The sequence below is a fragment of the Pteropus medius genome, unplaced genomic scaffold (genome assembly GCF_902729225.1).
Source record: "Pteropus medius unplaced genomic scaffold, Ma_sr-lr_union100, whole genome shotgun sequence".
In the NCBI taxonomy this organism is placed as follows: Eukaryota; Metazoa; Chordata; class Mammalia; order Chiroptera; family Pteropodidae; genus Pteropus; species Pteropus medius.
Window position 1 is genome coordinate 4,472,122 of NW_024341894.1, and position 27,969 is coordinate 4,500,090.

Consider the following 27,969-nt stretch of genomic DNA (forward strand, 5'->3'; position numbering starts at 1 on the left):
TTTTTCGTATCTGTGGAAAATCCAAGTAGAAATGCCCAACAGGCAGTTGAGTGTTCATGCATGGATCCGGAAAGAGACAATTGGGGCTGCAGATTCAGATTTTGTAGTCACAAATTCAGTGGTAGTTGAAGCCAAGGATATGAATGTGATCACTTAGCTACAGAATGGGGTAGAACATTTTTCTGTTAAAAACCTTGAGAAGGTATAACTAAAGAAATAGGTGAGGAACAAGAGACATCACTGTCACAGAAACCGCCATGAATAAATGGCATTTATCTGAGGGAGTGACAGCTGTCAGGAAACCAGCCTTTTCTCTGTATTTGTAATGCTTACCAGGCCAGAGCCCAGCTTTTCTCTACTGCTCCTGAGGCCTTAGTAAATCTCACTGGGCGATCATTAGAGAAAAACCTACATATCCAAGCTTCAGTACTAATCTGTAGCATTAAAGCCACACTCTTCTTGAGGAAGCTCAGAATTTCTTCCAGACATAATCACACATTTGTGCTTCTAGCCTTCTTGGGACTTAGATAGCTGACAAGTATGACCATCATTTTCATACAGTTGAGAGGAAAACCAAGGCACTGAAGAAGTTAAAAACTTGATTAAAGTCAGTTGTGGAGTCAGACCTGTTTCTAGTTTTAGTTTCTAGTTGTCTGGAGACTATAGAGTGGCAGACCTGGAAGGTCCTCTAGGTCATCTAACAGAATCTCCTTGTTTGTCAGGTAGAGAAACTGACACTCATAATTGAGAGAGCTTTAACTAGGTATGAGTAACAAATTCAACGATGCTAGCTTAAGCAAAAAGGAGAATTGATTATGAGTGCAGAGATAGCTGATGGAATTCAAAAGGCAAGGATAAAGCTGATCTTTGAAAATAGCCTGGAGCCATGATCTGGAGTGCTGTAGAGAAACTGAGATGCCCCTTGCTGCTTCCCTTTCTCAACTTTTTTCTGTGTCTTTGAGTCATTCTTCTCTCATTGTAGAGTAGCTTCTAGTGCACCCTTCCTCCCCCAGCCCCAAGAAAATGGTCACCAGCAACTATTCCTGAGTTTATAGCTTAAGAAAGAAGTCATTCATTCCCCTCTATTCAGGAAAGAAGTCAACCTGATTTTAGAATCACAACTCATATTCCCCTGGAGAAGGTCTCAGTGGCCCAATTGGAGCCATCTAGAGTCCAATCATTTGTAGCTGGAGTAGTATTGTTTTACACACTGGGCTATGGTGTAGCTCTACCTCTGTAACCATGTGGTGCAAATTGCTTGGGGGGAAAGGAGGATATTTTCCAGAAGAAAAGAAGCAGGCAGATGGCCCCCTTCCAGCCAGCCCAGTAGATGTTTAGGACACTAGGGTTACATTAGTAACCATGGGCAGAACCAGGACCAAGATCCACAGCCTCCGATCGAGCAGCAGTCTTTCCTGAGGCTGCCTCTCATGGGGAAGCAGTGGTAATTATTTGATCTGGTAATGAGGAGGGACAGACAGATGGACACTCTCTGCCTCCATTCTCATTCCTATTGGTGTGAAGAAATAGAGGTCCTTTCCCTGGGAGTCTAGGGGATCCAGAGCTCTGAGACCATAGCAGCCAAAGATGGGCTCCCTCTGTGTTAGTCCAAACTCTTTCAGTTACCAGTGACAGAAACCCAAATCAAACCAGCTTAAGCAAAAAGGGCATTTATTAGAAGGCCATTGAGGTACCTCACAGAACTGAAGGAAGAACTGAAGCGTCCAGGGCATCTGCAGGAATCTGGAATCAGTATCACTAGGACATATAATGTGCTCACTCTTTTTCTTTCTCTTTTTCAAATTTTTTCTTTCATTTCTCATTTCTTTCTTTCTCATTTCTTTCTCTTTTTCAAATTTTTTCTTTCATTTCTCATTTCATTTCTCAACTGTGGGCTCTGGTACCACAAGGTTTTCCACAAAGTGGGGAATGTGGCTGCCAGCGTTTCTGGGATCATATTTCTACAGTGCGTGACCAAAGAGAAAAGAGAGTCTGACCTGCTGATTTCAAGTAGAAAAATCCCAGAGGAGGATTCTGATTGAGGGGATGGAGTCCTGTGATTGGCTGCGCCTGTTCACTTGCTCACCCCTAGGGTCAAGAAAAGGCAGAGGATATTTTAAGGGAGACCATAAGCAGGGTCAACAAAAACCTCTTTTGTTCTGTGTCTGTCTCCCAGGTGACCATGGAGGCTGGCGGGCTCCCCTTGGAGCTGTGGCGCATGATCTTAGCCTACCTGCACCTTCCTGACCTGGGCCGCTGCAGCCTGGTCTGCAGGGCCTGGTATGAGCTGATCCTCAGCCTCGACAGCACTCGCTGGCGGCAGCTGTGTCTGGGCTGCACTGAGTGCCGCCACCCTAACTGGCCCAACCAGCCAGATGTGGAGCCTGAGTCTTGGAGGGAGGCCTTCAAGCAGCATTACCTTGCCTCGAAGACATGGGCCAAGAATGCCCTGGACTTGGAGTCCTCAATCTGCTTTTCTCTATTTCGTCGGAGGAAGGAACGTCGTACCCTGAGTGTCGGGCCAGGCCATGAGTTTGACAGCCTGGGCAGTGCCTTGGCCATGGCCAGCCTATATGACCGAATTGTGCTGTTCCCGGGTGTGTACGAAGAGCAAGGCGAAATCATCTTGAAGGTGCCCGTGGAGATCGTAGGCCACGGGAAGTTGGGCGAAGTGACTCTGCTAGCCAGCATTGATCAGCACTGCTCAACCACACGCCTGTGCAACCTCGTCTTCATGCCAGCCTGGTTCTCACCGTTCATGTTTAAGGTGGGTGTCCACACCAGATGGATGGCCTCTCCAGCCCTGACCCCGGGTCTTGGTGTCTTCTCGGTGGGTTTTCATCCCTTTTTTGTTGGAATTGAGAGTTTAGTCATTAGTTCTGTAATACACTCCTCTGAGCTCTGTACCAGTTGAGAAATAGGCGTAGGGATTAGTAGAGATTAACATTCTGCTTTATTCCTGGCAAAGCTGTATTAAAAAAGGAACCTGAAACTTAAGGCCAAAATTGTTTTGTACTTCTTCCCTTCAAAATTGGAGGAGCCAAAGCCATAGGTGGAGCAGCTAGGTGGGAAAGCCAGGTTCTAGGAGCGTGCCACACAGCGACAGAAAGCAAAGAACACTTTATGACGGCATGCCCAGAGAGAGCCAAATAAAGAGGAGGTATTGCAGGACCAATGACCTTCAGTGCATTAGCCCCACTCTGTGGCGTGTCAAGGAAGGTCAGGCTTTTTTTCCAAGGGTGACTGGAGAGAGAATCAGGAAATATCAGTTCCAACACATTCCTTCTAGAAACACAGCAGAATTTGTGTTCAAAGTGTGTACTGAGGTGTTGGTAGCTCCTGGAAGAACAGTCTATAGCTTTGACATTGCCTAGAAATTGATTGCAATACCTAGATTATATACCTAGTCAATAAAAATTATACTGCGACCATTACTGCCACCATTACTACCAATAGCAAGTAAATTGTCTCTCAAGTTTGTAATGATCATTATACCACCAATATTTACGATGTACTTAACTGTGTCCAGGCATGTGTTTTATGGCCCCTATTAAGACAAGTCGTGTCATTTGGTAATGTGTTCATTTGGCTCTAATTCCCCCTTAGAATTGTCGCGGATCCTCAAGGGATGGGGCCTGGCCCTAGACTTCTTTGTAGACCACCCCACCATCTGGCTTAGTGCTTGGCATATATTAGCATTCAGTTCATGATTGTCTTTTCACTAAAAACAGGGCTAGAGGTTAGGATGACCTTGCCTGAAAAATGCAAAGGCCAGGGTGATTTCACAGCAGTTTTCAATGGCTTCTGAAGAGAACCTTAGCGACGGATCTGCATCTCCAGAGAGTTGATGTTTATCTACAGAGGACCAAATAAGAGAAAATAGGCTTAAATTACAGCAAGGAAAAAACTAGGTTAGCCATGGGGAAGAACTTAGAGAGATTAAGGGGAGTTAAATTCTGGGACAGGCTCTCAAGGGAAGTCACTGCTAGAGAATGTTAGAATTGTTCAAGAGGTGGATGTGTTTGGATTACTCTGGGATCAGGAAACATTCTGTCATTTTATGGTTCATATCCATCTGATGAAATTTGGCACAAAATCCAGAAACACTTCTTTTTCAGGAATATATAGTGGCTGGGCTTCTCAGTCAGGCCCAGAGAACTAAGAGGCTCAGGTGAGTTATGCTCTGGGATTTAGCCACTTCCCTGCACCACCCCAGGGGACTCTCTGCTCTTTGCATCCCTGACCGCAGATGATAATAGCTAACTTTTATTGGGTGCCGATTTTGTGCCTTGTGCCTTTTTGGCTAGTAAGCCCCATGTTGCAGACAAAGGAGCTTAGAGAGGTGAAGTCATTTCTCCAAGCACTTGAAAGAAGCAAAGCTGGGAGCTGTCCCATGCAATCAGACTCCAGAGCCCGTGCTTTTAACCACTGCTCAGCGTTGCCTGGCAATGGCAACATACCTGTCCCCCTCTTTAGGGATATGGCCTATTGGCTCTTGCTGTGCCCTACATGCACCAGTTGCCACACAGACTGGACTCTTTCCCAGCACTTATGTCTGTCCCTTCTCACTGCCTGCCCCAGCCAAAGCAGGGTTCAGCCCCTCCTGGCCTGCTCTGCCCTATCCTCTGTTAGCCCTCAGGCTTCTGCCTGGTTCTGTCCTGAGTTTGGACACTAAGCTGGTGCTGTGTGTGTGCTGCAGAGCTAAGAGCAGGTGCAAATGAAGGAAAAGTGCTTAGAAAAGTGAGACCTAAGAGAAACACCACACTATTTGGCACGTTCTTCATAAAAGCCAGACTTCAAGCTAGGACTCTGTCACTCTTAGATATCTTGGTAAAGTTGGGCTCCCATTCCAGCTAATTCCTGTGTTTATAAAAATTCAAAGCTCTCCCAGTCATTTCTGATCATCCCTAGAGGTGATGCTCTCCTAGTTCACCTGTGTTAACATGTGTTGATTCAGTTTCACTAAACATCCCCCTCATCCATCAGCTTCTTTTTCCTTCCTAATTTTTACCACCCCCCACCCTAAAGTTTTATTGTCACTAGGCAATACGTTTTTAGTATTAGGAGAACTTACCTGAGATTTCAGATTTTTTTAGTATTAGGAGAACTTACCTGAGATTTGAGATTTTTAAGAAGGGCCCTGCTGCAGAGCATGAACTTTTCTGCCATTTTCTATTTCCATTCTTGTCTCCCTCCCTTTGGGATTAGAGGGAGGTTTGGGCAGCCATCTTCAAATTATTTTCTCTCTGATGCAGAGCAGCTTCCGGGTTTCTCTTGGGACCAGCTAACACTTGCCCTGGTGGGGAAGGGAACATGATCAGCAGGAGAAATGGCTGCTGCACGCTTCACCTCCCTGAAGAGCAGTTAGAGTACAGACTAGCAAAACAGATCGTATCCCTGTTATCTCCATTTCTCTTTTTCATTCCCCAGACAACATCAGGTCATGTCCAGTTTGACAACTGCAACTTTGAAAATGGGCACATCCAGGTCCATGGTCCAGGCACCTGCCAAGTGAAATTTTGCACCTTCAGAAACACCCATGTCTTCCTGCACAATGTGCCCCTGTGTGTCCTGGAAAACTGTGAATTTGTGGGCAGCGAAAACAACTCTGTGACTGTTGAGGGCCACCCGTCTGCAGACAAGAACTGGGCCTACAAGTACCTACTAGGGCTCATCAAGTCCTCTCCCAGTGTGCTCCCCACAGAGGCTTCTGACTCTTTACTGTCCCTGGACCTGGAGAGCAGAGACCAGGCCTGGAGCCCAAGGACCTGTGACATTGTCATCGAGGGCAGCCAGAGCCCTACCAGCCCAACCTCTAGCTCCCCAAAGCCAGGATCCAAGGCTGGCTCACAGGAGGCAGAAGTGGGCAGCGATGGGGAAAGAGTAGCCCAGACCCCAGACAGCAGCGATGGAGGCCTGAGTCCCAGCGGTGAGGATGAGGACGAGGACCAGCTCACATACAGACTGTCCTACCAAGTGCAGGGCCCGCGCCCTGTTCTGGGGGGCTCCTTTCTGGGCCCACCTCTGCCAGGAGCATCCATTCAGCTGCCCAGCTGCCTAGTGCTGAACTCACTGCAGCAGGAACTGCAGAAAGACAAGGAAGCCATGGCACTGGCCAGCTCCGTGCAGGGCTGCCTCATCCGCAAGTGCCTTTTCCGGGACGGGAAGGGAGGCGTCTTTGTGTGCTCCTATGGCCGAGCCAAGATGGAAGGAAACATCTTTCGGAACCTGACTTACGCAGTGCGGTGTATACATAATAGCAAGGTGCTGTCACAAGGCTTCCTCTACAGAGCCACGAGGCCTTACTGGGTGACCAGGAACATGATTTTTTGATTGATGAGAGGATTCCTGTGGCTATATGTAGGAAGGCCTTGATGGGGCTATTTTGTATTTTTTTTTAAATCACCTTGTTTTGAAACTTATAACACATACTTGCCTCATGTATTTGGACAGAGGGAAAAAAATCTATTTTCCTCATTTTACACCATTATACCCCTCTTGAACTATGGCCCTCAGGGAATTTTGGCAGGAATCATGCAGCCAGTGAGTCATTGTAAAGGAACCTAGAACTGATATTCAGGGTTTTTGACCAAAAAAAAATCCATGGTGTCTCATAAGTACAACTGTATGCTAAGTGGCCTTAATACAAGCAGGGAGCTGTGGGCAGGAGTGCAGGACTTGCTGAGCTGGCCCCTGTGCCCAGGAGCAAGGCCTTGATCAAGCGGCCAAAGAGTAGCCTCCCTGTCTCTGCCCTCTAGAACCTCCCCATGAAGACAAAGGCTGGCCGAAGGAGCCTAGTCACTTGGGGCTCCACAAAGAAAAGTATCACTGACTGATGTTTTTTCTTCTTCATGTATCTTGTAAGTTTTAGTTGAAAGGTATCTCATATAGGACAGCAGAGACTGAGGTAGATCGTATTTATGTGTGGAAATGGGCATGCTGCTTTTGTGAGGCTCTTAGGGGGCCAGGGTTTGAGTCGTAGTCAGGGATGGAACTGTTTTGGATTTTGCTGTGGTTATGATTATCTTCAGTGTCCCACAGCCTCACATTCCTCTAGCATTGCCTCGTGCTGGTTTGCCAGTGGCTTTTCTCCTCCTTAGGCCTTCCCTTTGCTCCTGCTCCTCAGAGAGGATCTCTCTATGCTTGTGGCCCTCTCAGAAGTAGATTGCTGTCACCTGTGGCTCTGCACTGGCCAGCCTGGTGGCATGGTGGTGAGGTTTCACTGCGTCTTGGTTCATTGTTAGTCTTTGGTCAAGGACCTCAGGAGCAGGCCCTTTTCAGTGGTCCTGCCTCACTCCCAGCACTAGAAGGCCTCTAATGGTCTGGGCTCAAGATGTTTTTTCCCCACCTCCCCCAGGGGTAAAGGGTTTTTTTTCTCTCTCCCTTTCCTGGAGAGTGCCAGACTTGACCTATAAGAAAGTTAGGGGAGAAAAATCCAGGAGGAGCTTAATGCTTTTCCCACAGTGGCTGCTGTACTTTCCCCCCAAGCTTCCACCATGAGGGTGGTTGTCTCCATCTCTTGCACTGTTTCCAGTCTTTCTTCGTGGGCTCCTAGTGAGGTTCATGAAGTGAATAGATGCAACTTTTCCCCAAGTTTCTGTACTTTCACACTAGTTCACACTTGGCCTTTAACAATCCGTTAAAACTTTTAACTAAATTCTTTTTCCCGGCTTATATGGCACCTGCATCCATTCAGATAAGCAAGTGCTCACATCTCGTCTCCTTGGAAGCACCTGTTTTCCTTAGATTTCAGGCTAGATGGTTGTCCTGCAACCTCGGCTCTCTGATGGGTCAGGAAGGTTATGCTTTTGTATCTTCTTGTAAGTGTAGGAGCAGTGCTCTTTCCAACTTTCTCCATCCTAAGCAGAAGCTGAAAGCTTCTTAAAATTATACTTCCACTCTACTTTACCTCTCCCAGAATTTTATCCCAACATAATATACTTTTATTATTAATAACCAGTTATTTAAAACAATATATGTATGTTCTCAATTCTTAATATAATTATTAAATGTAAAAAGAAAATGTAAGCGGCAATACATTCCTTTAATAAGCTGTGTGCTAGGTTCTGGTACCTTGTTTGAAGGAGGATTCCTTATACCAATATTTCTAATTGTCCCTTAGTTGGGAATTCCAGTGGTTTTTCCACTCAGGATAATATACCAAGAAAGTTTCAGAGTGGGCAAGAATAGGCCTTTGTTTTATAAAGTGAAAGGGCAGGTGAGAGAGGAGAACCTTACTCTCAGGTACTTTCTCAGGCAGGTGAGTTTTTGCGAAGGCACGTGCTTAAGTGATGGATCTGGAACTTGATTCCATTCAAAGTAGCTGTGCCCTTGGATCCCTGGGAAAGTCTGTGTAACCCCAATGTATGCAGTTTGAAGACCACTGAGTCTCACCTTCTCTAAGGGTCCTTTGCATCCCATTATCCAGTTATTCCGCTCAGAAGTTGTGAGTATGGAGCACAGGGCCAAGCTTCGATCCACGTTTATTAGGGAACCAGTGTGAGGTTGGTGAATAAGGCAGAGCCAGAAAGGACACAGAGATGGCTCTGTCCCTGTGAGCGCACAGTTGGGTAGTGGCAGAGCTGGCACTGAGGCACTCCTCTTGCTTACAGGTTGAGCAGCATGGATCAGATGCTAAGGAAAAGATTCGTGTCACCACGCGATTTTTTTTAAAAACCTTTGTGACAGGAAACAAATAGCTTTCTCCTCTCTGTTTAGGTTGTCATGCTCAGGAATGACATTCACCGCTGCAGAGCATCAGGCATCTTTCTTCGCTTGGAGGGCGGAGGCTTGATCGCTGGCAACAACATTTACCACAATGCGGAGGCTGGTGTAGACATCCGGAAAAAATCCAACCCACTCATACTGGTACTTCTTTCTGTCTTCATGCCCTTTTCAGGGTGGCTCTTGCTTCTCACAAACCTTTTCCAAGAATATTTAAATAAATGTTGCCATCTCAAATTTATATTGCTTCCTATTTATAAGGGGTTCCTGCCCTTTTCCCTGTAGTCTTCCTTGTCGGTAAGAAAGATGACAAGGAAGTTTCACAGGATCCTCCCTCAGCCCTGGTATGCTCTGGTTGGCTTTGGCTTTGGTAGAATAAAAATCACAGTGTCTGCCCTAAAAGACACATGGATCAAAAATAAAACACCAAGTTAGTTCATTCTTTACTATAAAAATGGTATTTAGTTCTGAAGAGTCTTTCATGGATATCATGAGGCCATAGTGAGTTCAATTTTACACCAGTATGTATTAAAATCCTAGACTATGAGGCCTGTGACATGAGAGAGCAACCCCTTTCCGCCCTGGCCTTCTCCAAGAGACAGATTTCTCAGAAATTGAAAAATATGACAGATTTTTTGTGGCTCTAGAAAAGTAATATCCACTCTTATGTGTAGTGCTTATTATATGCCAGGTCTTATGTGTAGTGCTTATTATATGCCAGGTACTGTCCTAAGCACTTTGTATATATTTATTTAATCATGGTTTAATCCTTACATAACCCCATGTGGTAGAATTCTTATCCTCATTTTATAGGTGAGACATTGAGGCACAAAGAGGCTGAAGATCTTGCCCCAAATCACACAACTAGTGACCGAGCTGGGATTTGAATCTGTGCATTCTGACTCAGGGTTGATATTCTTAACCCATTATATATAGGCTGCCCTTGCAAATGCAAAGAAAGGAAAGTCCTAACTATATTTAAAAAGACATGCCTAGCCAGTGTCCTCTTCTAACCCCTTCCTCTCACTGTGTTTCTGCTATGCAGCTGGTGTTTGATGCATGGCCTTGGCGTAGGAAATTACTGCCACTGTTGCCAGAGAGATGAATTTGCTTCCCAGAGACAGACTGGGGAGGGCCAGTTTAGCAGGTGGAGGTGGGAAGGGGGTGTTGCATATCAGTCTTGGCTTTGTGTAAGGGTGTCCATGGAAATGCCATTCCATACACCCCCTGTGAGGGACTTCCGGTAGGCCATGGTTGCCCTGGTGAGTTGGCTAAATTTGTCAGGAGGAAATCTGGAAAGTAAGTAGGAATAGGACAGCTTGCAGCCTGGAATACTTTAAAGCAAACTAGAACTTTTGGTGAAATTGTTTTGGAAGAGAAACAGCTAATTTCCTGGTTTAAGTATGGGATTATATTTGGGCTGTAAATTAATGATTAGAATGAAACAATTTTATTATAGTTTATTATAATTGAAAATTTTTGTGCAAAAGCAGCTAACTGACTGGGAAACGGAAAAACTAGGTTAAGATCTGGCTCTGCCGCAAACATACTGTGTGACCTTGGGCCTATTTCCCCATTTGCACGAAGAGGTATTAAATGAATATCTCTAAGGTTCTTTGTAGCTCACATACCTATGAGTTCATGCCCCATGAAATAGCTAAGCTCCCCAGAGCCACACCGTTTCTCAACCCTCCCCTGAATAAGAAGTGAGGACTAGAAGCCAAATGGCTCTCACCCTTCCCTGGATATGGCCCCCTTGGGACTGCATTTGGCCAACATTCTTGTGTACTAGGGTTCTGCCCTTCCCTGAGAGGTAGGCTCCCCGGACTCTGGCAGGTAAGGCCTTGCCAGATGATTGTGTGTTTTGGGGGACTCTTTGGAGACTCAGTTTGTTTCCAGAAGCATGCCTTGTCAGTGAAGAACAAGAGCCCTCAGCAGTAAGAGCTGACATCACTATATCCTAAGAGGCAGGGCAGTGAACACTCCTATCTTCAGATTCTCCCTGATAGGTTCCCATACGTGCACCTGTGCAGGAAGGGCAGGGCAGCAGCAGGGTCCACGCACTTCGTCGTGTGCTAGGGATCTTCCAGAGACGCTGTTTTCTCCACTGTGTTCATCCTGGCCCTGCTGTGGGGCAGTGACTGAGTACTCTGCTTCGCTCTGCCATGTCTGATCTGTCTTCTGTGGTGTCCCATGTTCACTTGCAGTGTAACCAGATCCACCATGGCCTTCGCTCTGGCATTGTCGTCCTCGGCAATGGGAAAGGCATCATCCGGAACAACCAAATCTTTTCAAATAAGGAAGCTGGCATTTATATCCTATACCATGGAAATCCAATTGTGAGGTATGTGCCACTGTACCCAGACTGTCCGCTCACCTGCGGTCCCTTCTTTCCTCTCTCATCCTTGTTTTCCTACTCCCTGTCTTTCCACCATTTGAAAACATTTTCATTTACTAAAACAACTACAGACACAAGCAAAGAAGAGATTTCACCCATAATCCCACCACAATAGCACAATGCTTTTGTGTTTCTGTGCTGCCTTCCCATTAACTCTGTAGCCATTCTATTCAGCAGACATTACTGAACACTTCTAATAATGATAACAAAGGTAAACAAGGGGCAGACTTTGCTCCCTAGGAGCTTATTCTAGTCTGGAGGACATACTTGCCCAGAAATAACTCTAAGGTGGAGATGGCATAGAGATTTCAACACTGGTCAGTTGGTCGTGGCTACTGGGATGCTGTGTGAAGATCTGGAGGCTACATCTGGCCTCAGCATGGAAGCACGCCAAACTCAATCAATCTCTGTCGATAGAAGGGGCGGTGGCACTACAGGGACCATGGATCTGCCCTCTCAGCTATCATTTTGGGCAGACTGTAGTAAATGCTACCAAAGTGGTTCCAAGAGAGGGAAGGAACCATTCTAGTGGAGTGTGGGAAGGCCTCATTTCGGAGGTGGCATTGGAGTTGGACTTTGAAATGGGTAGAACTTGGACTGTCATGGAGGTGGGGATGGACGTTCCTACTAGAGGAACAATCCAAGCAAAGGCAGCAGGGCACACCAGATTCAGGGGTTAGCAAACAGTCCACCGTGGCTTGAGAAAAGGTCTGAGACAAGGTGTGACATTGGTATAAAATATTTTAAATTGGGACTATCCCAGAGAATCTTGGGTACCTTGGTTACTATACCATGACCTTTTATTTCCCGGTGGCAGCCTATCTCTGCTGTGCAGCGTAACGGAAATGGATGATGGAAAGAAAGCCTTGGGCCAGGTGAGGGAGGCTTTATGTAGACCAAGTTGACAAAGGTGGGGTTTATTTTGTCTAGATAATAGGAAACCGTTAAAGGCTTTGAGCAGACTTGCACAGTTATGTCTGTGCTTTAGGAAAATAACTGGCATTAATGAGCAGTAAATACGTTCTGAGGCTTTCTTCTCCTGCATTAGTCCATGTGTACTTTTCCATGCTGTTGCGTGGCCTTTATCACTTTGGAAAGTTTCAGAACAGAACATTCCATTGTCTTCATATTCCATAATTTTTTAACCAGTCCCATAACTGTTAGTCATTTGTTTTTTTTTACTGTTATAGACAACTTACTGAAAAACAGTGGTCATAGAGCTCTTTTTTCATCTTTTGCATTATTGCCTTAAGATGAGTATATTTGTTTGTATGCATGTTATTTATTGAACACACTCTGTAAGGAGACAGTGGTATAAAAAGTGTGTAAGAACAGTCTCTGTTCCGTGAAGTTTACCATTTCATGTTGGAGATAGAAATACAGAGAACCATGAGGGAAGACTCACCAAAATGAGCACTTTAATAGGTCTTTATGGAGGTGCCAAAGGAGTCCAGCCACAATTTCAGCTGAGCAAGTTAGGGACAAGCACATGGGGAGCTGACATTTGAGGGATAAATAAGGTTTTATGGCCAGGGAAAAGGCATTCTGGGCCCAAGGGCAGTGAAATTCAAGGTATGTCTTGGGGAAATGGTAAAAAAAAAAATGTAGTATGTCTGGGCAGGAGATGCCCTGGGGGAGTAAGCAGAAGATTGGCCTACAAAGGCAGGTTGTTGCTGGAGTGCAGAGGACCTTAAATGCCAAGAGTAGCAGGTAGGATACTGACGATCCAAATATATTTATGACCTGATTTTTGGAATCTATGAATATGTTACCTTAAATGACAAAAGAGACTGTGCAGATGTGATTAAGTTAAAGAGTTAATTCTTAAAGTGGGATGGGGAGATTATCCTGGATTATCCAGGTGGGCTCAGTGTAATCACAAAGGTCCTTTGACTCTTCTAAGGACTTTTGTCCTTAGCAGAATCAGGGTAAGAGAGCAGGACATGTGACAACAGAAGCAGAGGTCAGAGTGATGAGGCCACAGGCTAAGAAGTGTGAGGGACCTCAAGAAGCTACCTGGAAAAGACAAAAATGGATTCCCCTCTAGAGTCTCCAGAAAGACTGCAGGTCTGCCAACACCTCGTTTGAGCCATTTAAGACCCGTTTTGAACTTTTGACTGCTTAAACTAGAATATAATAAATTTGTGTTGTTTAAAGCCACTAAGTTTGTGATCATTTGTTATAGCAGTCATACACTAAACCAGGAAGTTGGGACTTTACCTTATGATTTCTGGGGCATTGTTGAAGTGTTTTGAGCAAGGAATGTTATAAAATCAGATCAGTGTCTGGGGTTTTTAAAACAGTCACTTCGAGAGAATAAATTGTGCTTTATTCCTTTATATTTCTTTGTAATGGAATGTAAGGATTTAGGAGAGGGTACAGAATGAATTTTGAGATCTCTGAAGTTGCATGGATAAGGTAAAACACAGCATTTTTTTTTTTTTTTTGCCAGTGAGAGCTGTATTACCTATTGTTTCTTTTTTTGCCTTGGCTGCAAGGAAGCACAAGATTCAAACTGGCTCATTTGCAGTAAATATCTCACCCTTGGTTCTTGGAACAAAGATCTGTCCCCTTTTCCTAAATGTTTTCTGATACTTCTTTTATCTTTACTCTGCCCGCCCTATGTACACACACATACATGTTTCTCCAAGTGGCCATGGATCCTTTCTGGAGGTAAGTGAGATCTGTATTAAAAATATACAAGTCATGCATTTGCTGCTATGGCACAGCTCTCAGAAATATGCCCTAGGCCAGGGACTTCCTCTGACTATGAATTCCACAGTAGCCATTAGCCAATGGAATTGTAACCACATCAAAGCAGACTCTTCAGATCTGTCTGAAGAAACAAATAGGAATGTTTTTAACAGTTAATTTCACTTGTCCAATTGAAATGCATAGTATAGATGTACCTGACATCTGGCTTTCCCAACATTGACATAATTTGCTGTTTTTCCTTAAGGAAGTAAACCATTTGGACCCCGCCCTAGAAGATGGGAAAACTTACCAGCCAATGCCTCTTCAGTGATGTTCTATGGGGTGCCAGGCCCTGATGTTCTTTGGGGTGTTAGGCTCTGAAGGGCCAGATGAATATTGGAACCTACATTTCTCAGCTACCTGGTAGGAAGTAAGAGGGCCACTTCCTAAGAGAGGGGGCAGGTGCCCTTCCAGTAAAGAAGGAGATCACAGCATTCCTGTTAGTAAAAATAGCAAATGTGTCCTCCAGGGATAACCCAATTCTGCTAACGCCTGGGTGTGACTGGCTTTGCTTTTACAGGTAGGAAACCAAAGACTGGAAAGAAATGCTTGTCTTTTCACATGTTCAAGTATCTGGTTTTGAGGAACACATTTGTGAGGCCTGTACATGGCAATGAGGGCCACATGTGTGTTCCTCTGAGCAGGAATATGTTTTCGTATATCTTCTATTTGCGGCTAACCCAATCCATGATGCTCCACATACATGTTGTCTGCTGTTCTTGAAACTCTCTTTTTAAAAAATCTTGTTTTCTTCTTTTAAAGCATGTCATTATGTTATTTCGTGGACAGGTGGTTAACAGACAATAAGGTAAAGAGTAGCTTTTGGACAAAAACAGAAGGACGTAGGCTCCACGTGATTCAGGTATTGGATGCAGCCACTCTCAAATGAGTTTAACACAACAGCCTTGGAATTCTGTAACCACCAACACTTCACCTGGGACCCGTGTGCCACGATGACATCTCTTTAAAATGTTCATATGTGGATGACGGTCAAGAGAGGGCGGGAGACTTAGATATCATTGTGCTTCTATGGCATAGTTGTAGGTTTAGTGTTTGGTCAGTGTTAACTGACGATTACTAAATGCCTGGCTTCTAGGACTTCAGGAAGCGCTTTATGCCCTCATGGACTTGAGCCATCTGGGGAAGCCCACAGAAGAAGGCAGTTGCCTTGGGTGGGCATTGTCCATGATGCATGACATTGGTCTGGTCTCACCTCTTTGCCTTGTTTTCTTTCCACTTTAGCGGGAACCACATTTTCAAGGGCCGTGCAGCTGGCATAGCAGTGAACGAGAATGGCAAAGGCCTCATCACAGGTAGGGTGGGAACACTGGAGCCTCACCTGCCATGCAGCTGGCTCCCCTTACCCAGTCCTTCACCTCCATAGACTGGCCCCCTGCTCTGAGTAGTGGCTAGCATTCGGGAATGCTGGCTTCATGCACTGGCCCTGCTAATCAAGAGAAGGACCTGGCAGTCAGGGAGTGTCTACTCTTTGCCAGGCCCAGTGCTCACAGGATCTCACTAAGTGACTCAGACAATACTTCCAGGAACATTTATGTCACACAAAGTATCTGAATTTCTCCTTTTGGCTTTTGTACATGCTTCTGCCTACTCTGGGAATTCATTCCCATTTCCCCTCTGCCTGGCCACCTCCTGCTCATCATTTGGGCCTAAGTGTCACTTCCTCAGTGAAGCCTGCCCTGACCTCCAATAGATAGATAGATAGATAGATAGATAGATAGATAGATAGATAGATAGATAGATAGATAGACAGACAGACAGACAGACAGACAGACACAACTCACTGTACCCAATAGGCCTGTTCTGCAAGACGTTTTTCTTAATTTTTTAGTTATCTGTTTAATGTCAGTCTCTTTTGCTATAAGGCAGTAAATTCTGTAAGGCAAGGATCATGTCTGTCTGGTACATTATTGTAACCTTAGCACGGAGCATAGCCATACTTGGGACATAAAAGGGATTCAGTAAATATTGGCCCAGTGAATCCCACTAGCTGAATCTAGCCTTCATTCATTCATCAGACATTTATTGAGCACACACTATATGCAGGAGCCAGATACAGCAGTGAACAAAAGAGACACCATCCTTGCTTTCAGGAGCTGACTTTTTAGGAAGGGAAAATGAAAATAAAACCAAGAAAAGTCATATCTGAGGAGGATAAATGCTTTACAGATAATTAAAATAAGATGAGAGAGGGACTATGTAGGTATTTAAGATTGTGTGGTCAGGGCAGGCCTTTCTGAGAAGGTGACGTGTAAGCCAGAACCTGAATGATGAGAAGGAGCCTGAGGAAAGAACCGGAATTCCATGCAGAGGCACCTGTAGAAATAGACTTGGTGTGCCTGAGGAGCAGGGAGAGCACTAGTGTGAGCTGAGTGAGGGGTTCGAGATGGAGTCACAGAGGCATGAAGGGGCCAGTCACACAGGGTCTCATGAGCCATTGCACTCCAGACTTAGGAGGCTGGGAGTCTCCGCTGCCACAGACCTGGCGACAGATGGTCCCAGGACCACCCTTCTGACTTGTGACTCTTCAGCCCACTCCTGGAGAGGTGGAAGGGAGAGTTGAAGAAGGCTGTGGCCAGTGCAGAGCTGACACTGAGAAGGACAGGCTGGTGCCTCCCCAGGCTTGTGGGGGAATGGCTGGATTCTGCCTCAGCCATTCTAGAAATAGCCACTCAGGAAAGATATCTCCTGCCTGGCCTGGCCTGGCCCAGGGACTCTAACACCATCTTAGTCATTAGTCCCCATGGCCACTGGGTACAATGGGTACTAGGGATGTAGGAGAGCCCAAGACAGACACAAAACTTGCCCTTGGGAAAAGCAGACAGCAAACAAGACTCTGAAACATCAAACACCAAATGAGGTTCAGGGTGCTGACTGCTCATAGAGTAAGGTCTAGGCATCCTGGTCCAGCCTGTCCTTCCTCTCAGCTGCCCAGATCCTTGTTGCCAGCACTGGAGCAGGCCCTTGGCTCTTGACCCTCTTTTCTGCCTCTCTCCATAGAAAACGTCATCCGTGAGAATCAGTGGGGAGGTGTGGACATCCGCCGCGGGGGGGTCCCTGTCCTCAGGAGCAACCTCATCTGCTTTGGCTATTCAGATGGTGTGGTCGTGGGAGATGAAGGCAAAGGACTGATAGAAGGAAACACTATCTACGGTGAGGAGCATGTTCCAGGGGAGCGGTTGGGGTTCAGCCCAGTCTGAGAGGCAGGAAGCCCAGGTTCTATCTCTAGCTTGTGGGTCCTGATTAAGTTGTCACCTTTCCCTGGGCCTCAAAGACCTCATCTGAAGAACAGCATCGATCTCAGAGCACTTTTACACCCTGTGGAATGATCCTAGTTGAGATATTGTCCTGATTGTTATTTCCCTCTTGTATGAAGGAGAAGCCTGCAGCCAGAGCCATAAAGTGACTTGTCCAAGACTATTAACAAATCAGGCACCCTCCCAGGCCAGTGCCTTTTTGCTTCCCCTCTTGGGGAGACACTGGGGGCTGCCCTACCCTTTGCTCAGTGTCAGTGACCAGCTCCTTTCACTGTCCCAGCTAATAAGGGCTGTGGTGTGTGGATGATGTCATCCAGCCTGCCCCACGTCACCAGCAACCACGTCAGCTACAATGGCCTGTATGGAGTGGCAGTGTTTAGCCAGAAGGATGGTTCCGGTGAGTTCCCTGGAGGCCATGGGGCCCAGGAGAACTTCAGTGAGGATGGGGATGCCATCCTCTGGGAGACAGAGCTGGAGAAGGATGAGGACCCGCTGCGCAGGCCTGTCACCATAGCTCTTGTCGAGTCTAACAGTATTAATCACAATGGAGGTGAGTGTCCCCCTCCTCCCCAGCCCCAGCTCCAGAGCCTTTCTGCTCTCACTGCCATAAGGGCCCTTCACGGTCTAGCCCTTTCAGCCCTTCCAGCCTCGTTGGCCACTTCTTTCAGCCATTTATCTGATATCCCTGCCTCCTGAACTTGAATCAATTCTTTCCTGTCTCCCAACCCCTGACTTTGCTCTTGTTATTTCCCTTGCCTGTAATTCCCTTTCTCCCACCCACACATCCCAAACAACCTGAACTGCTAAGCCCACTGAGAATGCACCCTCCATCCTTTCCTCCTTTGAACTGTGCCCTCCCTGCATCCCCAGTGGCATTTGTTAGGGGACATGAAACTATTTGTTTCTGTGGCTGTTTCATCAACTCCAATAGGCTGTGAACTTGAGGCAAAGAACTGAATCCCACACCTGCCAGTGCCCCCTGCCCCTGCAGTACCAAATCTACCCCTGGCATATACATTTCTAATATATTCTGAGACACATTTTTTACATTGTAATATCTGATGAGATGCATCTTGCAGTTGATGGTATATCATGGTTTAATTGGCAATGATTTTTCTTAGATATACAGAAAACAAGTGTGTTTTAAATCCTTGTTATACTTGACAAAAAATGATAGTAGGTATTCAAATTTTTATTGAATTGGAAAAAAAAAAAAAGCTTATTGTGGAGTTCATCTAACTCAGGGCTCTCAAACCTGGCTGATTATCAGAATCACTGTGGGTGCTGATGGAGGAAGGCTTGTTAGAAAGAGGTGTTACTGGGCACTGGTAAGCTCATTCCTCTGGGAGCAGCAGAGCCAGTGGCCCCAGCAAATTCACCTAGAAAATGAGTTCTGTCCCCTCCCAGTTCAGGGTTTCCTCCATGTGGCCATGCCGTTCAGTAGGATAGGCAGAGCTGCATAAATTAAAATAAGCAGGTGCCACCAAGAGGTTCGAACTCATAGGCTCATTGCTCAGATTGTTCCCGCGTGACCCCTGTCATTGTTCTCCCTACACCCAGCACTACCCCAGTGCCTCTTGCTCTGGTGGCAGGTGGATGTCACCACTGGTGAGTCCTCCTCTTAACCCTGGGTCCGCCTGCCATACTTTCTCTTCCTGACCAAGTCGTGCAGCTCTGAGCCCGCTGATTTTGTGCTTTTTTCTATAAATACAGTGTCTCTAAGCATGCATAACCCCAAACACTATCTTCTTTCCAAAATTTCTAAAACATTTGGACACAGTTACTTAATAAATTTTTCTACTCAAAAGTGATAGAATTTCCCTTATGAAGAAAATTAACATAAACAGTAGGGAGGCAGATTCAAGCTCAGCGTGGGCAGGAAAACAAAACAGCTTTCCTGCAGATAAGTCAGTCTGTCTCGAGGTGGAATAGGCAGCCTTGGGTGGGTAATGAGCATCCCCTCACAGGAGGTGCAAATAGCGGTAGGACGGTGATGTAGGAGGCATTCACACACAGGATGAGAGCCTGGGCCAGATGACCAGCTGAGCTTAAACAATCTTCTTGCATCACGTTTCCCTGGCTATATTGAGGACTTAGTTCAGAGCAACAGAATTTTCTCGATGTTCCCAGGTTTCCTCCTGCTCTGTGTGTCATCCAGTTTGGAAGCTGCAACTCCCAAGGGCTGGTTCTGAGTGTTGCTACCTCTTCTTCCCCGCCTGTCTCCTGGGGGGCACAGTTCCAGGAAGGATTTTCCTGACTGGTATTGTCAGGGCTGACCCTGGGACCACCCTGTGCTTTCTCTGCCTCCCACCCCCTCCGCCTGCAGCCTCAGGACTCTATGTCCAGAGCAGTGAGGCACTGCATGTCATCACCAACGTGATCCACGCTAATGGGGACAGAGGTATCACTGTGGCCCAGAGCAGCCAGCTCACCCGTGTGACTAACAACAGCATCTCCTGCAACCGCCAGAGTGGGGTCAAGGTCGAGGCCCAGTGCAAGGTGGAGCTCCGGGGCAATGGTATCTATGACAACAGAGGCCATGGCATTATCACCAAGGGCGACAGCACCGTTGTCATTGAAAACGACATCATTGGCAACCGGGGCAGTGGGCTGCAGCTGCTGCCCAGGTCTGACACTAAGGTGTGTATGTGTGTGCGCGCACGCCATGTGGTGCCAACATAGGGCACAGCCCTGGGAGAGCCCTCATGCCCTCTCTGTTAAGACGCATAAAGCACTTACATACCCGTTGCTAGAAGGGTCATCATTCCTCCTGCCAAAACTTAGCCTGGGAGACGAAGGTGGGACTTCACATTGGAGGGGACATATGAACTGGGCCTTGAAGCATGAATTAGAGTTACCAGTAGGAAACCGGGGTGGGGGTGCCACCCGGAGTATCTTTGTGGTCTCCAAGTCAAGGTCAGGGCTATTTCAGCTCTCTTACTCTAACAGAATAATCTCACACAGGACCTGGAATGCAATAGGTGCTTAATGAGAAATCTTGCCTTGGGGCCTTTGCACAAATTACTCCTTGTATACCCGGGACACACTTTTCCCCTTTTTTACCTCAGTCCTAAAGCTTAGTGATCGCTTTTTTCAGGAAGCCCTCCCTGACCTCCCAGACTGTTTGAGATACCCCTTCTCTAGATTTCTGAGGTGTTTATGCCCACCCCTACCTCACAGAGCACTTCTTGTGGAGCTTTGTATCTGTTCCTTTGCCTATTTGTCTCCCCAATGGGACAGTAAGCTCTGAGCTCCTTTTTTATGCAAAGCACTGTGCTGGATGCTAGGGTTTCCATGTTAAGCTGTGTTAAGTCACTCCTTGCCCTGGTGGAATTACGTCTCAAAGCCTTTTTCCAGCTCTGCAGCTTCATGAGTAGTGGCTTAGGCAAGGAGCATAGAATTCCTTGGCTTTGCATCTGTGGGAGCAGAAGAAGGGAGACTGGAATGTGCTGTTGCCATGTGGTTGGGTTGCAGTGGCCCTGGCTTCTGGCACCACATCTCCTCTCTGCCAGGCCTTTGCACATTGTTTCTTCTTCCTGTAACATCCCTCCCCTGCTCTGCACCTGATAAACTCCTACAGTTTACACATCACCTCCTCTAGAAAGCCTTCCCTGGTTCCCCCATTGGTCTTGATACCGCTTACCTGAGCTCCCATGGCTCACTGCTGACCTACATAGCATGCTCTTACCCCTCTATTTTATAACCGGTGATTGACTTACCTGGGAGTCCCTAAAGTGTGACAAGCTCTGGCTGCTTCTCCCAGGTAATAAAGAACCGAATCCATTCATTCCGGGCCTACGGCATCGCAGTGCGGGGCCGCACCAAGGCTCTGGTGCAGGAGAACATCATATTCCAGGGCAAGACCAACAAGACCATCTTTCAGCAGATCTCAAACAACCGAGAATGCATCTTGCAAAACAACAAGTTCTTGGTCTTCAAGAAAACGTAAGTGCCTGGGGTTGCCTAAACCAATCTTCTAAAACAGTGAGATTACTAGAGAAGCAAGGCCCAGTGACCACCTTATGGCCACCTTGCTCCCTAGCTTTCAGCTCTGGTCAGATAAAGGCCTGTGCTTGGCCTTTGTGTCAGGCCTGGGCTGAGGACCTGCACCTCGTTCCCTGGGAAGAAACAAGCTTTAAGAGTCAGAGGGATGTGGTTTCAAATCTCACCTCTGCCAGTCACTGGCTATGCGATCTTGGGCAAATTACTCAACATCTCCAAGCCTTAGTAAAATCCAGTTAATAATGTCTGCTTTGTAGCACCCTTTTAAGATAAAATAAGATCATGTGACTTAGCAGAACATCTGAGATACTACAAAAATGTTATTTGCTGCTGCCACTATCGTCACTTTTTTTAGTACTTCTGCATCAGTGTACCATAATTGCTTAATATTCATCTTCCCTGAACCTCTTAGTCCTTCCCTGTTCCCCTTTTCAATGACATCACCATTCACTCTGTTCTGGCAGCAAAACCTTTGCCTCCTCCTCCTTCCTAACACCAAAGATCAGTCAGTTACCATTACGGGTCCTCTTGATTCTGCTTCTTGTATCTGGCACCTCCTCTCCCCAACTGCCACCACCCTTGTTCAGGTCTCAGCACCCTTCCCCCTGACCTATGACCCGTATTATCAGTACAGCTGATCCAGTTGTTAATGGATGGACTCTGTTCTGATTGGTTGGTGCTTTGCCATACTGGTTATAAAAATAATTATTATTGTTATTGTTGTTGGTATCACTCCTGCACTGTTAATACTGTCCTGTTGCCCAGCCTCCTGCCTGGTCTCCCTGCCCTTAGCACCTTCCACCCACCTATAGGCTGTCCTAAGCATCCTGCCAGATAAACTTTCTAAATCAGCTGTGGTCATATCATGTCCATAGTAAAAAAAACTTTGATGGATCCCATTTCTATAGTTATGATCTCTTTTTTTTATTATGCACATTCTCAGTAAAGCTGTTTTTTGAGGAAACCCCCTCATATATGTATATTTATATATTCATAACTTACAAAGTATAAAATAAAAAATAAATTCTAATATTTTCTTTCCACATCTCAGCATATCATATTGTGAACTCCTGAGGTCTGCTTCCTGCCCTCCACTTGGAGACCCCAGCCCAGGCCTCTCAGCATAGCATAGTCCACTGTGCACTGCCAGGTCCTGATTTTCCTTTCCAGCCCTCTCCTTTTCACCGCTCCTTTTCAGGAGCTTCCTCTGCTGCCAAATTCAAATGCTTGGTATTCTTTGAACATACTCCAGGCTTTTTACTCATCTTACATAGCAGCCTCTTTATCTACACCTTTACAGCCCTACTCACTGTAATACTATCACCATGAAAATACATAGAAGACATTGTTGCTGATTTAAGCAATTTAAGATTTGGTGTGTGTTAAGAGGCAGTTCCTTGTGACTCAAAGGACAGAAAGCCCTGAGCAAAGCTTCATTATCATTTGATTTTTCCCCAACCCTTCATAATCTCCACTAGAGCTCGAGAGACTGGAAACCCACCAACTTCTGTCCCCTATAAATTTGCATCTTCCAGAATGTCATATAAAAGAAATCATACAGCATGTAGTCTTTTGAGTCTGTCTTCTTTCATTTAGCCTAATGTAGCTGAGATTCACCTGTGGTGTCGCATGTTGTTCCTTTTTGTTGCTGAGTGGCGTTCCATTGTATGGTTGTACCGTACACTGTTTGTTTATTCATCAGCTGAAGGGTAGTTAGGTAATTTCTAGTTTTGAATGATTATGAATAAAGCTATAAACATTTATGGTCATAATGAAAAAAAAAAAGAAAGCCACTGATCTTATCTAGATCCTTATAAAGACAGGGAAATTGAGGCTTCTGGAGGGAACTTGTCCAAGGTTACATGCAAAACTGAAGGCATAGCTGAGATTAGAATGCAAGACTTTCGCCCCTTAGCTTCACACATCCCACCTCCTGGGGCTATCACTAATTTGGGAGAAAGAACCTACACGCAAATTTAAACTCCTGGATCCAATGAGCTTCAGCCAAAGGTAAGATTGTGCAGGGCATTCAGTAAATGCTGTAGACTCTCAGAGTCCATTGACTATTATTTTGCACCTCCAGGTCTGATACATGGCGCCTGGTGAACCCACCAGCACGCCCTCACCTTGAAAACTCTCTCCGAGGCCCCTCTGCAGCCCATAGTGGGCAGAAAGTGACAGCCATGGCAACTAGGATTACGGCCCACGTAGAAGGTGGGTACCACAGCAACCGTAGCATCTTCTGCACCATCCTGTAAGGATGGAGAGTCACAGAGTGGGGCAAATGGAGCGCTGTCCAAAGACTCGGAGCAGCAACCATATACCCTGCTCTTAAGCTCAGGCCCAGACAGTGCTCAGCAGAGCTAGGAGGCGAGGCCTTCAGGATGGAAGAAGCAGTGCCTAAGAAGATTCCAGGTCCTCCTCCTCACCACGGCCCTGACCAAACAGGCTCCTAGAGCTCCTGGGGACTAAGAACAAGGTACTTCTAAAACCCTCCAGCTCTACAATCTTCAGTAGGAAGGAACTTGGAAGTGTTTTTCAAAGAGAAAAAGGAACAGAAATTGGTGGGTTTCCAGTCACTCAAGCTCTTGCAGAGATAATGAAGAGCTGGGGAAAAATTGATACTGAAGCTTTGGGCAGGGTTTTCTCTGAGTTACAGGGAGCTGTGTTTTGCACACACCAAATCCAAACTCTTCTCAGGGAAGAGATTTACTCCTGAGAGAGGGAAATGATTCTAATGAGGTGGAAGTCAAGACAGCTGCCCCAGAATTTTCTTTCCTAGACCTCTCTCTCAGTCTCTCCAGAGACACCTGCCTGCAGAGGCTAGAGCTGAGTTTGGTTTCATTAAGGACATAGCTCTCTTGGACATGAACCTCTGAAGGAAGAAGGGGCTTGGGATAGGGAGCCCCTCTTAAAAAGCTGCCTTAGGGATGACAAGGGACATGCCAAAAACCGGAGGGACACGTGGAGGTTTCCTTCAAGTGGCTCAGGTGCCAGGAATGGTGTGGGGATGCACACGACTCCCCTCTACCCTCAAGGAGCTCCCACACTCAGGAGGATGTTAGCTCAGTGCCTACCACACAAGGAGGATTCAGATCCCACGAGCACACACACACCAGCTGCCCCCGCTCCGAGCACCAGACTGGTGGAGATGGAGGTGCCTAAGGCCCCTCGTCTGTATCCATGTTCTCATGGATAACCACCTGCCTTTACGGACCCTCCATGGTTTCCACTGTGCCTTGGCTCATGCTCTCCCCTCTTCCTGGCATGCCCTTCTAAATGCCCATGCCCAGGTTCTACCCATTCTTCAAGGTGTAGCCCAGACACTGCCTTCTCCACAGAGCACTCATCTCCCTGCGGATGACAATGCTCTTCCCGCTCTGACCCTCCCCTGCCTTTTCTCTGCCCCCCTTGGGTACTGAGCACTTTCTGCCTTGGAGTTATCCAGGTCCATCCCTGTCCCACTCACCTGCCTAAGACCAGGTCTCACTGTCTGTGTCCCTAGTATGCAGCCCAGGCCCGGGGTAAGGTCAGTAGCCTGAGTGAGGAAAGGAAAGCCAGTTCCCACAGGGCTTTACTGAACTGTACGGTGAGCGTGTCAAGGTTCCAGAGCCACATGGGCTCAGACCCTGCCCTGACTGCTTGAGGAAGAGGGCTGGACGGAGGACCTATTCAGCCTGAACACCCCCTCCGGCTTGGCCTTTCATGCAGGGCCCTTACCAGCCTGTTGAGGTTGCCGTCGTGCACCTCACCAATGGCTTCCCAGGCTGGTTCCACTAGGCCCTCGGTGCTGCTCTCGCAAGTCAGGTGGCTAGAGGGAGCCAGGGACACTCAACTGGCTTCTTCTCGAGGGCTTTGGGCACAAGAGCGCTGGCCCCTCCCATCCCCACATTGTCCTTTGCACTTCGCTGTACAAAATGCTGCCTTTATTATTTTGTAAGAAATGACTTTTTGTGAACCAAGTGCTTATGAAAATCTCAGAAACTAAAATAAAGTTCTATATTTTAAAAGAGGTACTTTTGGGAGACTTTCCTTTGTCTGGGTATATGCTGGAGTTCCTGGGCAGCTGGATGCAGGCCCCACACTGCTCACGTTCCCGAGGCACCACTGAAGGACACAGAATCCCAGAACCATCTTGTCCATTCAGCTTGTTCCCACCATGATTCCAGGCTTCAAGGTGTGAGTCTCTATGTGACAGTGAGGGACTGTACTGTGGGCTTTGTGAAGATCAACAGTGACAGTCCCCGGTGTGGATGACCTGATGGTCTGCAAAGGGGTTGCAATCCATAAACACATTTTTCCAAACTTTAGTTACTCAGCATCTTAGCTTTTGCAATATCCACGTCACCAGAGGAGAAAGTTAGTACTTAATATTTTTCTTTAAATCCTTTTGTTGTTAATAGACTATTTTCTAGAAGAGCTTTAGATGTACAGAAAAAGCAGATAGAGTTCCCATACTACCCTCCCCAGCCCCATCCTCGAGTTTCCCTACTACCAGCATCTTACATTAGTGTGTTGCCTTTGTGAATATTAATGAACAAGCACTGACATGTTACTATGAACTAAAAGTCTACAGTTTATTCAGATTTCCTTAGTTGTTACCTAATGTCCTTTTTCCATTCTAGGATCCTATCCAGGACACTTAACTTTGCTGAACTAAAAAGAATTATTTACATCACTACTATAAATGAAAAGCTAGTGTTTTCTAATACTAAAGCAAACTATTAAATGAAAATAATTACAGCACCACAAGCAAATAAACTTTTGTTGAAATCAGACATTTGGGAGAAATTTGTTACTACAGTTTAGCCTAACCAGCATAACTTTGTGTATTTTGATATATCCCTGTGTCACTAATATCATCTTATGTTCCATCTTATATTAAACACTGCCTTGGTGAGGTCATTGCCCTAGTTTTTACAGAAGAAATTGAGGCCCTAGGTGGTGAGCTTGGTTAGAGTTTAGTATCAAATGTTAAGAGCTTTTAGGCAGGAGAGGTCTGTGTAGGGCTGTTACCTAGGACTTCGGTAGCCAAAAAAAAAAAAAGGAACAGCTGAGACACACAAGACCCATTCCCAGGTCATTTGGAGGCAGAAGTAGGAGGAACAGAACACACATCCTAGCTCTTCTATGGTTGGGTTAGAGTCTGGGAAGAGAGACTGCTCTGCAGGAGCCTCTACTGTACTAACTGAGTAGGCAGGGCTTGCTTTCCCACAAATCAGGCCAGACCTGCCTAAGAGAATCTATTTCATCTGATCTGATTATTTTTTTCGTAACTGAGCCAAAATCTATCTCCCTGGCTAAATCCTACTCATACTTCAGGATCTTATTTTGTCATCACTCCCATGGAATAACCTCCCTGGTCTCTTCAAATCTCAGTTAAGTGCCTCTCCATGCTTTCATACCACCACCACCCTGTGGTTCCCATAGTAGCACTGAATTCTGTCTTGAAAAAGTCTCCTGATTTGCCTCATTCCTCCACCTCCCCCCATTCCCAGGGAAGTCATGCCCTGTTGATTCTCTATGCCCAGCACACAGCAAGACTCAGGAAGTATTGATGCATGGATAGATGGATAATGGACAAAGGAAGAAAAACCCAACCCCATTCCTAGTGTCTTTACCTTCTGGAGATATCACTTCCTTTCTGTCTGTGATGACTCTCCAGAGATTTGCAGACAGCATCATTATCTCCCTGGTAATTCACTCTGCTCCTGGGTTCCTGATACATGCCAGTTTGCAGACCGTCTCCTCACCATCCTGGCCATTTCTCTAGACCCACTCCAGTTGTCTGAGTGGGCCTGGGAGAGCCCAAAGGCAGAATTTAGGAGTCCTGGCCTGCATCTCAGAAGGTATGGCCCAGCTCTTACTGTATCAATTATGGATATGAAGACGGAATTCCCTAAGGGTCCTGTTTCCTTGGGGTCACTTGCTTTCAGCCTGCAGTAGCTAAGGGCCCTTCATAGGGCGAGTTGCCACAGGTGAAGGCTTAACCCTGGTGCCAGAGCTCACAGGAGGTCTCCACTTCTCCCCACCCAAGCACCTTATATTGTGGCCTCCTTGGCCTTCCTTGCTGGCCAGTCAGGCCAAATGTTGATGCCTGCTGATGAGAGAGTGTATAACCCAACAAAGACCAACACAACTTCATCCAGGCCTCCAAGTTCTGTTGAGGCCACTGCCCTGGTGTCCAGAGGAGGTCCTCAGTATCGGGGGAAGGCGGATGTGGTGTGGCCAGACCAGAAAAAAGCCAGATTTGGATCTTGGTACATGAGCCTATACTGTCCTCAGCTGCAGCCCTGGGCCTACCTTCTTCCCTCTCCTTCCCTCTGACAACAGAGAAAGCCTTCTCTCTAAATGGTTCCTCTTGTTGGGTTCCCATGGGGCCTGCTGGGCTTGTTCCAATCTCTCTCTATGTGAACATGCTCATTCCATTAGTTCTTTCGCCCTTCCTGTCCAGAACTTTGCAGGGTACAGTGATGGTGCAGTTATGGCCATGGGGCTCTGGAGTCTATCCACTGTGACTCGTGTCCTTTTTAAACGAAGTCAAGCCTAGCATGGCCTTCCTGGTGCAGTCTGAGTGACTCACAACTGACACCTCTGCTCAGAACCTATGTCTTGCCTGAGTGTAGCTGAAGATCCCATCTGATTATCAGTATTTCACTTCTTAGTTTTGTCCCATCATTCATGTTGTCCATCTGGGCTCATTGGATAAAAAGCTGATTCCAGGGCTGGAGCAGGAGAAAAGATGGCTGGAATATCTTGTGCCAGAAAGTAAGCAAGCACCCTTAAAATGATAGGGATACAGGAGCTAGCTTGAAG

General features: G+C 46.5%; 1 protein-coding gene across 3 annotated transcripts in view; it reads left to right on the plus strand.

Annotated features, from left to right (window-relative positions):
* Positions 1 to 25,169, plus strand: part of FBXO10 (F-box protein 10) — a 44,391-nt gene extending 19,222 nt beyond the window's left edge. The window contains exons 2-11 of one of the 3 annotated variants that reach the window (XM_039856498.1): positions 2,177 to 2,767; positions 5,431 to 6,264; positions 8,719 to 8,868; positions 10,932 to 11,068; positions 15,119 to 15,189; positions 16,991 to 17,047; positions 17,432 to 17,701; positions 19,478 to 19,791; positions 20,915 to 21,096; positions 23,237 to 25,169. In XM_039856498.1, coding sequence (XP_039712432.1) covers positions 2,183 to 2,767; positions 5,431 to 6,264; positions 8,719 to 8,868; positions 10,932 to 11,068; positions 15,119 to 15,189; positions 16,991 to 17,047; positions 17,432 to 17,701; positions 19,478 to 19,791; positions 20,915 to 21,096; positions 23,237 to 23,411 — 2,775 coding nt within the window. In that variant the 5' untranslated portion in view covers positions 2,177 to 2,182 and the 3' untranslated portion in view covers positions 23,412 to 25,169. Of the gene's footprint in view, positions 1 to 2,176; positions 2,768 to 5,430; positions 6,265 to 8,718; positions 8,869 to 10,931; positions 11,069 to 15,118; positions 15,190 to 16,894; positions 17,048 to 17,431; positions 17,702 to 19,477; positions 19,792 to 20,914; positions 21,097 to 23,236 lie in introns of all 3 variants that reach the window. The other 2 variants (XM_039856495.1, XM_039856500.1) reach the window with 2 other exon arrangements.
* The last annotated feature ends 2,800 nt before the right edge of the window (positions 25,170 to 27,969 follow it).